This window comes from Mustela lutreola, chromosome 6 (genome assembly GCF_030435805.1).
Source record: "Mustela lutreola isolate mMusLut2 chromosome 6, mMusLut2.pri, whole genome shotgun sequence".
Lineage (NCBI taxonomy): Eukaryota > Metazoa > Chordata > Mammalia > Carnivora > Mustelidae > Mustela > Mustela lutreola.
In genome coordinates this window covers 21,118,561-21,132,883 of record NC_081295.1, presented here as the reverse complement: position 1 = coordinate 21,132,883, position 14,323 = coordinate 21,118,561, and the positions used below count along the sequence as shown (strand labels likewise).

Here is a 14,323-nt window from a genome sequence, read left to right as displayed (position 1 = left end):
TACAGGGGAGATAGAGACATAAAACTTTGGGGTTACTCCACCAGGAAACAAAAGATAAGTGCTAAAATATTTATAATACAAGCTAGAATGTGTAAGAAAATTGAGCAGTGGCACAACCACACAGGAATTCAGATTTTTGGTAAGGTGACCAGAGAAAGTCTACTACATTCAACAAACATTTCCTGAAGACCCACTTTGTGCCAGGCACTATGCTAAAGGATAAACAAGACACGGTGCCTTCCCTTCAATACTCTGAGTATGGTAGGGAAGATGACACATAAACAGGAACATTCTGTATGAAACAGTAGGTGGACTATTAGTATTATGGAGAGGAGGGTCAGGCTGGCTAGAGGAGGTAACAGCTAAGTGGATTCTTTTAGGTATGGACATTGGGGACATGAGGGTATGTACACATACCCTCATGTCCCCAATGTCCACATACCCCAATGTCCATACCTAAGCGGATTCTTAAAGGAATAGTTCAGTTATAGCTTTAGCATCATAAGGTTACTCCTGTCCATCTCTCCCGCTAATCACAACTAAAAACTCATGACAAAATACAGACAACGACTGCCCGAGGACTCTGAAAAGTACAAGATGGTGAAAGGGAGGCACAACTTGGAAAAGGAACCCGTCAGGGGATGGGTTTCCTGGCCTTTTTCCCTCTGTCATTTCCGTCCTGAGGAGAGGCCTCATGTGGGAAGTGTTTGGCTGCATGAGTAGCTAACTCTGTGACAGAAATTCTGTCTCTTCATCCAGGGATACTGAGGGCAGGTCCAGCGAACTGAGAAGAGGGGCCTCTGTGAGTTGGAAAGTGAGCAGGGAGTGAGCAGGACAGGGTCACCGAAGGAGTTTCCCAATTTTGTGTAGGAAACACTGTCAGTCTTAGGTTCACCGCTGACTTGCACTTGTCTGCAGGTGGCCCAAAGCAGCACAGCACAGCAAAGCCTTTGACAACCAGCAGTTAACCATGGGCAAACTCTCAGACCAACCCCTGAGTGGTACATGCTCAGGACAGACCCAGAGCAACAGAGCAGAGGCTTTGAAAACTGAACTGAGATTGAAACCAACAACTACAGAAGGCGATGCAGAACCTGTAATGTGAACCCCATCAGGGAGCTTGCTTGCTTAAACAAACATACATTCTCCAGAGGAGGATTTTCACAGGATCCAGGGGCAGCACCATGTTAACTGTCACTATGTTCGAGAGGCGGGAGGAAATGACCTGTGTAAAAATTAGTAGGAGGAAATTTTGCTTAAAATGACGGCAGGAGGCCAGCAGGAGGAGCTCGCTCTCGTGCCCTGCTGCTCGTGGTCACCTGCAGCTCCAACAGCAGGAGACATTTCGTTGCTCTGGAGCAAGTTGGGTACTGCTTCTAAATCCTACCTTTCTTTCCTAGCAGGAAGGAAGAGAGGTTTTCCTCCTCCTCTGGCAGCAGCCCAGTCAGTGAGGGACTGTCACAACTCAGCCATGAAAAGCTACTATACTTTGAATTCCCACTTCACTCCAATAGACTTTTGTTCGTAGCCCTTCTCCCAACTTCCCCCCTTTCTTCCATAGAAGAGGGGTCCTCTCCTTTGTTCTCTAGACTTCTGATGGTTTTGCCATAGCTGGCAATCCCAGACTGCAATTTTCTGTCTTTCCCAAATGAATCCATTTTTGCTGTTAAAATAACTGGCTGTTTTATTTTTAAGGCTAACACCTGTCAGAAAACTGTGGACAAATCCTGAGGGAAGAGACAATCACCAAAACAACTCTGAGAAAACACAGGTGTTGGAATATTCAGACGAAGACTCTAAACAGCTTCTACGTGTTGCAGGACGTAAAGATAAACACAGGTGAGATAAATGTAAAGAAAGACATTTTCAGCAGAGAAACAAAGCATGAAAGAGACCCCCAAGTAGAAATTTCAAACTGATCAGTCATCTGAAAGAAGCAAGTTCACTGGATAGGTGTAATAGCACAATAGAAATGATGAAAGAAAGCGGCCCTGAACTTGAAGATAGATAAGTTAACAGAAATTACCTAAAGAGCAGAATGGGATAAAATGCTGGAAAAAAGAACACAGGAGCATCAGGGACCTGTGCAACAGCATCAGAAGGTCTAACATACAAGTCATTAGAGTCCCAGAAAGACAGGTGAAAGAGGTTGAGAAAAATGATGTGGAAAAAGTAATGGCTAGAAACTTCCCAAATTTGGTGAAAGTTCCAGAAGACTAGAGTGGAGAAAACCAATTAGGAACTTAGAGGAATAGTTTTGGTGAGAAGTTACAAAGTTCTAAAAGTAGTCTGTGATAAGAGCATAGACCCTGGTTCCAGAAATATCTATGGAGGTAAAGTTGGCAGGACTTTGTGAGGAGAAAGAAAGAAGCATAAAGACAGGATCTCAGGTCCTTACAAAGATAGCCAGGTGGGTGGTGATATCCGCATGGAATATCACAGAAGAGGGGCAAATTTATTTAGGAAAAAAAAAAAAAGGAGCTTGGTTTTAGGCAATAAAGATGAAATACTGTGAAGTTTGACTTCCTACAGAGTATTTTTGCTTCTATTAAATCTCAGTGAGCAAGTTAGAGGTGTGTCGCTCAAGACAACTCCTCCATGGAGGACGCTACAAAATCCTTTGCAACCTGCCTCTCGCACAACCTTCTCTTCTTTCGTTTCAACCACATCAGACTTTTCTCAAAGAGGCCTTCCCTGATCCTGAAATCGAAAACAGGTTCTCTTAAATCCCAGCGCCCGTGCTTTCTGAGGTAAACTGGGAAAGGCTCCAGGACCCAATGGATGGGGCTGGAGAGATGGGCTGGAAAGGAAACGATGAAGAGCTTTAGGTTTGTAGTCAGGGTAAACGTCATCGGGCGCAACAGCCCATTTCCGAAAGACGGTAAAAAATATTCACACGTCTTGAGGCTGTGATCTGGTCAAAGAGCAAAAGGGAACAAAAAGCTGGAACTGGGTAAAGAAGTCGAGGCCTTCCTTCTCCACCGGCACACCTTCACTCGGGGGGACGCTGCTCCCGTTTCTGACCGTGGTATCACTTGCCGGGACTGGAGCCAGAGTGTGCGTGAAACCTCGGCCGTGGGTCCGGACTCTTGAGTTACTGTTACACTATGTACCGCCCGCGATTCGGGGGCTGACCCTGGGCACCTTGCTACTTATCCTCTCTGACTTAATCCTGCGGTCTGTAAAACGACGATAACCCGGACTTTGGAGTGTCGTTCGGAGGATTCATGAACACCCATGAACGCTCACATAGGAAGGTCCACAAACGCGGCCGAGTGACAGATGGACACAGCTCAAAGGAGCGAGGGCAGCAATTCTAGAAAGCTGCACAAGGGCCAGAGCACCGGGCTCCCTTTGCCCTGCGAGGAGACCCGGGAGCGGGTGCAAAGCCAGACCCTGCCAGTCTTGGCCCGCTTTTTCGCCCGCAACCGCGTGGCCTCGTCTTACCTCACGCGCCCGCGGGGCCCAGGCTGCAGCTTCGGCTCACTCCGCCACGCGGCGCCCGCTCGCTGGGCTTCTGTGGGATCAGCTGTGTGTGATGCGACGGCCCCGGCGCCACGTCCGGTCTCCCAGGCAACCACCTAAACTTCCGGTTTGCGAGCGGCCGCGGTTGGCGAGGGGCCACATTTCCGCCACGTGACCCCCTCCGGCACCCCGCGGGCTGAAGCGCTGGCGTCACCGGCCTGCAGCCCCCGGCGGGTCCCGAAGTTCGACTTCCCCGCCCCGACGAGGGGCAGGTCCTGGGGAAGTGGCTGCCGAGGGGACGGCCGGGCCTGGAGGGGCGGGGCCGGGGCTTGGCTCCCGGCTCCCGAGGCTCCGCTGAGAAGCCGGGCGGCAGCAAGACCGCTTCTCCTCAGCCGCCGAACTGGAGTTGGAGGTGGAACTCCGTGGGGCCGGGGCCCCGGCTGCCGGGCAGCGGCTCCTCGGGGCCCAGGCCGCGGCGGAGAATGAGGCGGAGGCGGTGGCGGGTTCCAGGCGGGGCCGCCAGGCTGGAAGCGTCCTGCGCTGGTTCATCACCGTGATCCTGTGTGCTGCCTTCCTGGGGCTGGTGAGAGCCGGGGCTGGAATCCTCCCAGGCCGGGGCCTGAGCAGGCGTCCTGCAGAGAACGCCGGCTTCTGAGTTCGAGTCTCACCTCGGCCACTTGCAAACTGCGTGACCTTGGGCGCGTTCGTCTGCCCCCAACCTTAGTTTCTTAATCTGAAAAATGGGCACACTGCTAATGTTCTAATGTTGGAGGGTTATTGTCAAGTGCGAAATTGATTTTCCTAGTATATTTATCAGCTCCAGCAAACCTTCCTACTTCTGCGTGGGGTGGGGAGTAGATGCAAGGGGGTATTGCCAGGTCTATAGGCCCTGCCCCCATGAGCCCACGCAGATCCCAGATTATTACACAAAGCTGCTTTTCTGGTATTTCCTCTTCCTTGCCTGACCAAGGTCAACCAACCCCTTATCTTTGCAGAAGGGGGAAATAGACCCAGAGAGGGAAAATGACTTCCGGACCACACAGCTGGTTTTTCTTTTCTTTTCTTTTTATTTTATTTTATTTATTCATTTGATAGAGATCACAAGTAGGCAGAGAGGCAGGAAGACAGAGAGGAAGGGAAGGAGGCTCCCTGCTGAGCAGAGAGCCCCGATGCAGGGCTCGGTGCTCGATCCCAGGACCCTGCGATCATGACCCCAGCCGAAGGCAGAGACTTTAACCCACTGAGCCACCCAGGTGCTCCCACACAGCAGGTTTTAAGTGGTGGAGGCAGGAATAATGTGTTTCTTATTCTGCCCACAATCCTATGTAAAACAAACTTTTACATCTTTCAGTGTTAGATTCGAGCAAACTACAAGACTAGAAGAGCCTTTTGACAAACCCCTTGGCTGCCACATGAGTCCCTAATTTCTGGAGATCCTCTCACCACTTGTAGAGACTTGCGATCCTGGGGTTTTGGTAGGGTGAGTCAGTCCCTCTGAGGAGAGTCACTTCTCAGTCCTCTGAGAAAGTCACTTAGCATCTTTCACTTGAGTGACAATGGATTCCTAGAGTATTTTGATTTGAAAAAAAGAAAAATCATTGCAGATGCTTCTTGAGCCCTCACCTGTGCTAGGTCCTGTTTTAAGTGCTTTGCAATCAGCAAGGAATTGGATTGCAGATGGAGCTCAGCCTTCGCCCCATGTACCAGTGCTCACTCTGCCCTTAGTCTGGGACAGCTCTGGCTTGGGCAGGATGCAAACCTGTATTTTGAGCTGTCCAATTAGAATGAATTATTTTTGACGCATAGACTCATTAGAAATATCCAATAAATACTATTAAGTGTCCAACAAATATTCTCTGATGGCTTGGGGTTTTCTTTGAAGAGAAATACAGATTTAGAAACCTTTGAATTGTCTATTTCCTGTGTGCTTTGGTGTATCAGAAGAAGGATACCATGTGCATCCAGAAATATTGCTGTTTTGACAGCATCAGAAAACAGAAATGCTGTTTTGATAATTTAAATTTTTATGCTGGTTTGATAATTTAAATTTTTAACATCAAATTCCTGTGTTAATATAGTATATTTCAAACTGCACAAAACTATTTCAAAAACAATTTTAATGTTACATTTCACTGTTAATACAAGAGGCTTTTGTGGTATTGTTCAAAAAGGAAACAAAATTGCAGCAGAGTGCCAACAAAAATTACTTTTTTAAACTTGAGAGTCATTAAACTAGAAAAACAGTAGGATTTGACACACCAAATACAGTGTCCTATAGTTTTAGGAGTCCTAGTACTGTCATCCTGAATTTTTCCTGACTGTGAGGTTTAAAGTGATTCCCTACATTTCACTGAAATCCCTTTCTCCCTTTTTATTTTTTAATTGAATTTAATTTTTTAGAGGTGGGGGAGGGGCAGAGAGAGAGAAAGGGATAGAAAGAATCTCAAGCAGGCTCCAAGCCCAGCTCTATCTCACATCCCTGAGGTCACGACAGAGCTGAAATCAGAAAGAGTTGGCTTCTCAGCCGACAGCCACCCAGACGCCCCTCCTCCTCCCTTTTTAGTAGTGAAAAAGGCTACCACACAGATAAACACTATCTTTTTTTTTTTTTTTAAACGATGTTTTATTTATTTGTTTGACAGAGATCACAAGTAGGCAGAGAGGCAGGCAGGCAGAGAGAGAGAAAGGGAAGCAGGCTCCCCGATGCGGAGCTCCATCCCAGGACCCTGAGATCATGACCTGAGCCGAAGGCAGAGGCTTTAACCCACTGAGCCACCCAGGCACCCCAGATAAACACTATCTTAATGATTATAAATAAAAGACTTTGTCTTTCTAAATTTCAGGGAATGAGTGTTGCAATACTGGGACCGACATTTCAAGATTTGGCAACAAACGTGAACCGCAATATAAGCAGTCTTTCTCTGATTTTCGTGGGCCGTGCCTTTGGATTTTTGAGTGGCTCAGTGATTGGTGGAGTTCTTCTTGACATTTTGAATCATTTTCTACTTTTGGGTAAGTAAAGACCAATTTTAGCTTTTTATGGCTGCTTTCAAGGAATTTACAGTTTGTTTTTAAATGTGAAACATTCTATGGTTGACAACTCACATGGGTAGTGTTCTGGTGTACTCAGTGGAAATCGGGTTTCCTTGGTGCCTGTTTTCATCTCAGCAGTTACCGGGAGTCTGTGCGGGGCTGCTCTGGAAATTTAGATTAGCCCTAGAATGTGTTACTATCTTTAGCCTTCCTGACCATCACTGTAATTTAGGCACTCCCCTCCCCGGGATCACGTACTAGTTGTCCAAAGAACTCTGCTTGTCAGGGTTTAGGGCACATCTTCTGGGGCCAAGAACGTAGGCTAGAATGAATTCCTTGAACCTGCCCATTCTAGGCCCTGAACTGAGGGGAAGTACTGGGGGCCAGATGACGCAGGCTAGAGTTTTGTAGCTGCCCCATGTTCATGATTCCTCCAGCCTTCTCTACCTCGCCCTTCAAATAGATGCCAAAGCTTTTAACTTCCTCTTTTTTGAATAGATAGACACGTTTAAAGAAAATCTGAATTAAAGTGATAAAACTGCTTTGGAAGTAAGAAGAACTAATCTACTGTTGTTGATGAATAAATGAATAATTGCTCAGATTTCCAAAGTGGGTTGAGAACATATTGCTCTCTGGTATTTCCCAAGCTAAATTACTTAATACATTTCTACTACAAAGTATCTTAGCTGCATTTTGGTTTTTTTTCTCTTTAATTTTTTACCTCATATCTTAAAGTCTCCTTTTATTTATTTATTTTCTGATGTATTTATTTTGATTAAAAGTCTTTTTTTTTTTTAAAGATTTTATTTGACAGAGATCACAAGTAAGCAGAGAGGCAGGCAGAGAGAGAGGGAGGCAGGCTCCCCGCTGAGCAGAGAGCCCTATGTGGGGCTCGATCCCAGGACCCCATGATCATGACCTGAACTGAAGGCAGAGGCTTTAACCCACTGAGCCACTAAGCCAAAGTCTCTTTTTAAAATAGGAAATATCTAAATATATTTGAGTTGTCAGTTGTCACTTTGCCCTGTAGTATATGGTTTGATTATCAGCAGTGCTAGAAATGTACTTGTGTTAGATTAGCTTATATTTTATAGTCCGTAAAGATTATGAGAGCTTGTAAAGGAAATAACCGTTTATAGACGCTGAATCTCTCATCTACTTACTATTACTCAATTGCAATTTGACCTACCTTGCATTTATGGGAGTTTTTATGATGTCGACTTGATTCATGACTCTGTGTGTGAATATTGTTTCTTATAGCTGACTTTCACCTTTCTTCTCAGGAGTGTCAATGTTGACTACCACAGTTGGTCTTTATCTTGTTCCGTTTTGTAAGACAGCAGTGTTACTGATTGTCATGATGTCCGTCTTTGGTGTCTCAGCTGGCATTCTGGATACAGGTCAGTGAGCCCTGCGGGGTCATCTCTGGGAGTAGGGACTGCCTACAAGAAAAAGTAGAGCAGATGACATCAAATTGTCATTTGCATTGTAAAATGACACCGACCTACTGCATTGCTCATGGGGTCACCGAGTCAGAACCACCCTCTGGCAACTACTCTTCCTGCCAAGTAGGGTGCCTGGTTTTGAGTAAATTTAAAGAATTCTGTTTAGTGAGGGATTATTGGTTTGCAGTATCCAAACAGGAATGGGTCCCCCAGGTGGGTAATTATGGTGCAGGTGAGTGGGTTTTCATTTTGGGATAGAACTTGATCAATGTAGTGTGGGAGGAATTGATGGCTTAATAGGTTAAACTAACTTTGGAACCATATTTGGCTGAAGAATCATGGAAGCAGCTATCCAATTTAAAAAGCACTCTGCCTTTTGAACTAAGAGAAACCTGTGCTGTGTGTTTTTTTCCTTCTCTCTCTCTCTTTTTCTCCTCCCTCGCAAAAAGGCCCTGCCTTTCTACAGGAGATCCTCTCCATGGGTCTTTTTATCTTTTAAAACCTACTAAACAGTATACTTGGTATTTGTCCACCCCTAAGACCAGCTCTCTTCTTCCCCTGCTTTATTGTCACCTGATAGAGTGGGGATATTTTATGCTTTAGGCTTGGGTTGGTTGTGAAATTATGGGATAAGTTGTATGTTTACCAGTAAATATGTTAAAGAGAAAGAAAACACACTTGATGCTTCTTGCCTTTCGCTTTTGTTTCCTGTAATGGGCCCAGCAGAATCCTACAGTGTTCAGGTTTCTGAACGTGTGTTTTGCATCTGCTATTTACATAAATAATTTTCCTCAACAGGTTATTTGGTAATTTGGCCATTATCTGATTATAACATATGTATTTAAAATGTTTATAAATAAATGAATAAATATCCATCTATCCATCTCTTTCTCACCCTCCCTACCCCCTGCCAGCCTCGTATGAGAACGGTCTTGTAAAACGCACTGGGCCAATGTGCCTGGCTCTAGGATGTAGTGGTTTACTAGCTTGTAGAATCACATTTGTATGTGATTTTTTTTTACAAAGCTCAGAGTTCTCCCGTGGTGGTAGGTTAGAGTCCTTTAATCATAAAATCGACTGAGTTGCCACATTGGATGACTGAGAATACCTTAATCCTTGTGCCATGTAAAACAGACTCCTCTTCCTTAGAGTAATGAACTATTTTTTGCTAAGTTACTATGATTAAATAATTTTCCTCATCTTTCATTGGTAGGTGGTAACGTCCTAATCTTGGCTATCTGGGGGGACAGAGGAGCCCCCCATATGCAGGCCTTACACTTCAGTTTTGCCTTGGGTGCCTTTTTGGCTCCCTTGCTGGCTAAGTTGGCACTGGGCACGACGGTGTCTGCTGAGAACCGCACAGAGGATGACTCTAACCATTCTGCCCTCAACCAGTCATCTGAAGCTGACTCAGAATCTGTCCTCGGAGTACCTGACAATATGAATCTGCTGTGGGCGTATGCTGTTATCGGTACTTACGTCTTTGTAGTTGCTGTCCTTTTTTTGGCGCTGTTTTTAAAGAAAAGCTCAAGGCAGGAAAAAGCAAAAGCCTCTGCTCAGAGGTCTCGAAGAGCTAAATACCACAATGCCCTTCTCTGTCTCCTTTTCCTGTTCTTCTTTTTTTATGTGGGGGCTGAGGTCACATACGGCTCTTACGTTTTCTCATTTGCGACCACCCATGCTGGCATGAAAGAAAGTGAAGCGGCTGGGTTGAACTCCATCTTTTGGGGGACCTTTGCAGCCTGCAGGGGCCTCGCAATCTTTTTTGCTACGTGTTTACAACCCGGAACCATGATTGTGTTAAGCAACATCGGCAGCCTGGCATCGTCCTTACTGCTGGTGCTTTTCGACAAGAGCCCCGTTTGCCTCTGGATAGCGACGTCAGTGTATGGGGCCTCGATGGCAACCACGTTTCCCAGTGGCGTTTCTTGGATTGAGCAGTACACCACCATCCACGGGAAATCTGCAGCGTTTTTTGTCGTCGGTGCCGCCCTGGGAGAAATGGCTATTCCTGCAATAATTGGAATTCTTCAAGGACAGTACCCTGATTTGCCTGTAGTTTTGTACACCTGTTTGGGGGCATCGATAGCCACCACTGTTTTATTTCCCGTGCTCTATAAATTAGCCACCTCACCTCTCCATGCACAGCGAAAAGGGCACAGGAAAAGCGAGGACCAGAAAGCTTTGCTGTCCAGTTCAGAGCTAAATGACTATGAGGAAGACAATGAAGAAGAGGAGGCAGAAAAATGGAATGAAATGGATTTTGAAGTGATTGAAATGAATGATACAATGAGGAATTCTGTAATAGAGACATCTAGAAGTATTTTGACGGAGCGCTTAGCTGAAGTCTCCGGACAGTCCCACGCCAGCGCAGTGGTGTTGCAGTCCCCTGTGAATCACCTTGCAAGAAACCAGGCAAAAAGGGACTAACACCTGGAGAAGATGGATTTTTCTGACCTCCTTGAATAATCTCCAGCTCTAAAGAAGCTAGGCAGAGCAGAGCATTAACAGATTATCAACATGCTTTGGGGAATCAAAATTTCTAGGTCAGAGTATAGCAAATGCTACAAAGTTTTGAAAGGTTCTGTAATTCCAGAATTTTCCATAAAGAACAAATGGTCTCGTATGGCAGGATCTTATTGTGAGGCTAGTGTTTGGCATGTGCCTGATTAGGTAATGTTCTACGGTCTCTACCCCTCAGAGCACACAAGGAAGGTGTTTGTAGTTGAGAAGCTGGGTGCTGTTCTCATAGAACGAAACCATCTAGTAGTTGAATCGATGAGCAGAGCAAGTGGTCAGTCATCAGTATTCTACCAGGGAAGTAGAGGATTGTCGTTTCATAAAAGAGCAACTTTGAAAACGGACAGAGATTTTTTATTAATTGCTTTGCCCTCCCTGTAGTGTTGCACGGGAGAATGGTGATGCTTCGTTTGATTTCTGATTTCTATGAGGAGAACACAGAACCTTAGAGACATGGCTTCATGACTGCTGCTTACTAGTTTTGGGGCCCTATGCTCAGTCCCTTCACTTAAGTAGGCCTGGTTTATCTGTCTCCTGATACAAAATTCTATTAGTGACAATGAGATGATTTTCAAACCAGGAATCCATCAGTTTCAAAGTTTGTACAAGAAAAAAAATGTTAAAAAAAAAAATTCGTGCAAGGTGTCTGTTAGAAATTAACGTAAGTGCCATCCACTCTTCTTTTCAAATGAGAAGTGAAACAAAGTGATAGTTTTGAGAATACTACTGATTATGAATACATGTCAATTTAAGAGACTCTGTTTAATAATTACCCGCGAAACACATTTTTCAGTACTGTGTTCCATCAGCTCTAAGATGCGTTTTTTTTTTTCACATTTGTAACAGCTCTGAAATCAGAATAGGTCTTAAAGCCCGTGGTCACTTAACAGTTTTGTGACAAAATTTAATCGACAGTTACCCACATACATATACAAAATCATGTTGCATGTTACAATCGGCATCTTACAGTAATTCATTCAATTATGGAGATTTTTACTATTTTTACAGATATTTTCAAAAAAGTTATTTTTATATGCTGATTTTCTTGATGTTCAGGTGGGATTTGGAGATGCAGTGTTCTGACTTTAAAAGCTATTTGAGAGTCGCTGTGTTAGTAGTGGGGTCTACCTTAGTAACGAAGTCTGAGTCTGGGCCTTGCTCTTACAGGATTTGCTCCTCATCGAGTCTGGCTGGTAATCACACTGTAGGCGCTGTCAACTAGGCTGCTAGTGTCATTTACAAGGACCTATATTTGGAATATTTCTGTTACCCTCCCCCCAAGCCCCGCCCTCACACAGGGTTCTTCCTTCCTGAGTTTGAAGTACCTGGGAAACGAAAATAATGATTAGAAAGGGGCTTGGTGGCGTAGGAGTCGGGGATCACAAAGGGTACTTCATATGAATGTGGCAAAGCTGGTGCGAGCTCTCCTTTGATAAATGACTAGCACTGATGACAGTTTGTGTTTACTTGTCTTTACCATGTTTTATGGTGAATAGTGTTTCATTTCTACCTGCTTGCAGTATGTTTGCTTTCTCTTGTTTATCTGATTTCTGTGAATTTGCCTTTGTTTTTTCTTGAGTGAAATACAGTATCATTTTCGACCACTGCCCATTCACCTTCAATACCTTCCACAGTGTGGGTTTGTGTATAACCTAACAATTTTGGAGAGGGCTAGTGGAGAAATGAACAGGAAAAACGTATTCTTCTTGCTCGTTTTGTATTGTACTTTTCTCTTAGCTACGGCTTGGAGACCACCTGTATTCCATTTACTGCTTTTTCTCAGGTTGTTGGAATTTAGGCAGTAGATGCTCTTTGGCAGCTGGGAAGCTTGTTAGAACAGGGATTCTGTCTGCAGCATCTGCATTTAAGGGGTAAAAGATGCAGCTCAGGGAGAGAAGGATGATAAGAAGAACATGGCAGAAAATTTGGAAATCCACACTGGAAAATCCACTAGCGTTCCACAAACAAAAATGTGAATGGCCATATGAGATTGTAGGTGTTGTTAAAGTTTGACATATTTCCATATTGGAAGGATAAGACTTTGTACAATTCCAAGAATTAGCATTCATTCTAATTAACAGTCCTTAGATAAGTGTCTGCTGATCTACAAGAACCAATACTGAAGTTTTCTATTGCTGAATAACAGATTTAGCAGTTTACAACATTATTTTTTTTATTAGGCTCCATGCCCAGTGTGGAGTCAAACATGGGGCTTAGAACCGTGAGATTGAGACCTGAGCTGAGATCAAGAGTTGGTCGCCTAACTGACCAAACAACAGAGACTTTTTTGTCTCACAGTTTCTTGAGTCAGAAATTTGGGTACGATTTCACTGGGTCCTCTGCTCAGGGTCTCGTGGGGCTGCAGTCAAGCTGTTGGATAGAGCTGTGCTTCTTTTTGGAGCTTAGGGTTCCCTTCTAGGGCCATGTATGTGGTTGACAGTATTCATGCTGTGGTAGGCTCAGGTCCCCATTTTTTCACTGGCTGTGAGCTGCCTCCAGTCCCAATTCCTAGAACCTTCCATAGTTCTTTTGCCAGGCAGCCCTCTGGTAGATCTCTCACAACATAGCGGCCAATGGGCCAGCAGGAGAATCTCTCACCTGAATCGGCAGAGCTGGAGTCTTCTTTAACACGATGTAATCACAGGAGTGGCATCCCATCACCTTTGCCATATGCTCTTGGCTAACAGTAAGTCACGGGCTCTACCCAAACTCAAGGAAAGAGACTAGTACAGAGATGTAATTCCTTTGGGGAGGGGTCACCTTAGAGTGTGTTTGCTACACTCTGATACTCACAAAACCAAGGTTCAAGAGAACTAAAAAGTTTGGGCTGGGGACAAGAAGCCCTTAGCAGTCATCGAAAGTGATTATAGGTACTAAACTGAGTGAGCTAGTGTGGGTGTGGAAGGCTCCCCAAAGGCCAGGCCAGTGGATCGGGTGGAGGAGTTTCTGTGGCGGGGCAGTTATTGGGCTAACTCGGAATTAAGCCTTTATTCCCTCTTGACATTTTATGTTCTTTCCCACTGTGCTTTTAACTTGCTTAAATGCAGCTTCCAATGAGAGGAATAAGTAAATTTCAGTTTAGTTATATTTTCATAGTAAAGTCCAAGAACACTTGGAGAGCATCTTTCATTTACTCTTATGTTTCATAGAAAAATCCTTTAAAAAAATCTGTTTTTGTCATAAAAGTAATGAAGGTATAAAAAAGTCAGCTGGAAGATTAGGGAAGTACATAAAAATATAAAGGACAAGTATAAGTAATTTATGCAAAGTTTTTATTGATCTGTTTTTTGAAGTAAGCTCTTTACCCAATGTGGGACTCGAACTCCTGACGGACCTCAAGATCAAGAACAGTATGCTCCATCAGCTGAGCCAGCCAGGCGCCCCTGGATAGGTATTTTATAATTCTAGACACCTAGAAAAATTCTTAACATTTCTCATCAACATAATTTCCTGGGTAAAGGAGTAAAAAAAAAATTCCCTCCTATCGGATAAAGTTTCAGAAACAACTTGAATTTTGTGTTCAGAGTGCACTGCCACTGCAGCTGGTGGACTGGTTATTAGTTTGAAGAACTGTAACTTATTTAAAAAAAAAAAAAAAAAAAAAAGCAGGGGGCGCCTGGGTGGCTCAGTTGTTAAGTGTCTGCCTTGGGCTCAGGTCATGATCCCAGAGTCCAGGGATCGATCCCAGCATCAGGCTCCCTGCTCAGTGGGGAGTCTGCTACCCCCTTTTCCACTCCCCCTGCTTGTGTTCTCTCTCTCTCTGTGTCAAATAAATAAAATCTTAAAAAAAAAAAAAAAAAGAAAAGAAAAGAAACCTAATTGATCAGTGGAGTAACCCTCCTGAAACTGTGAGAGCCCTG

General features: G+C 44.5%; 1 protein-coding gene and 1 long non-coding RNA gene across 2 annotated transcripts in view; one reads left to right on the top strand and one right to left on the bottom strand.

Annotated features, from left to right (window-relative positions):
• The window catches only part of LOC131833504 (uncharacterized), a 35,153-nt gene extending 31,568 nt beyond the window's left edge, over nucleotides 1–3,585 (bottom strand). The window contains exon 1 of the long non-coding RNA XR_009354497.1: nucleotides 3,448–3,585. This is a non-coding gene — a long non-coding RNA (uncharacterized LOC131833504). The remainder of the gene's footprint in view (nucleotides 1–3,447) is intronic.
• A 59-nt stretch (nucleotides 3,586–3,644) lies between these two features.
• MFSD4B (major facilitator superfamily domain containing 4B) lies at nucleotides 3,645–12,069 on the top strand. Its single transcript, XM_059176843.1, has 4 exons — nucleotides 3,645–4,048; nucleotides 6,309–6,477; nucleotides 7,782–7,898; nucleotides 9,157–12,069. The coding sequence occupies exons 2-4, from the start codon at nucleotides 6,312–6,314 to the stop codon at nucleotides 10,371–10,373; spliced, it is 1,500 nt and encodes a 499-aa protein (XP_059032826.1). The 5' UTR covers nucleotides 3,645–4,048; nucleotides 6,309–6,311; the 3' UTR covers nucleotides 10,374–12,069.
• Nucleotides 12,070–14,323: the final 2,254 nt, after the last annotated feature.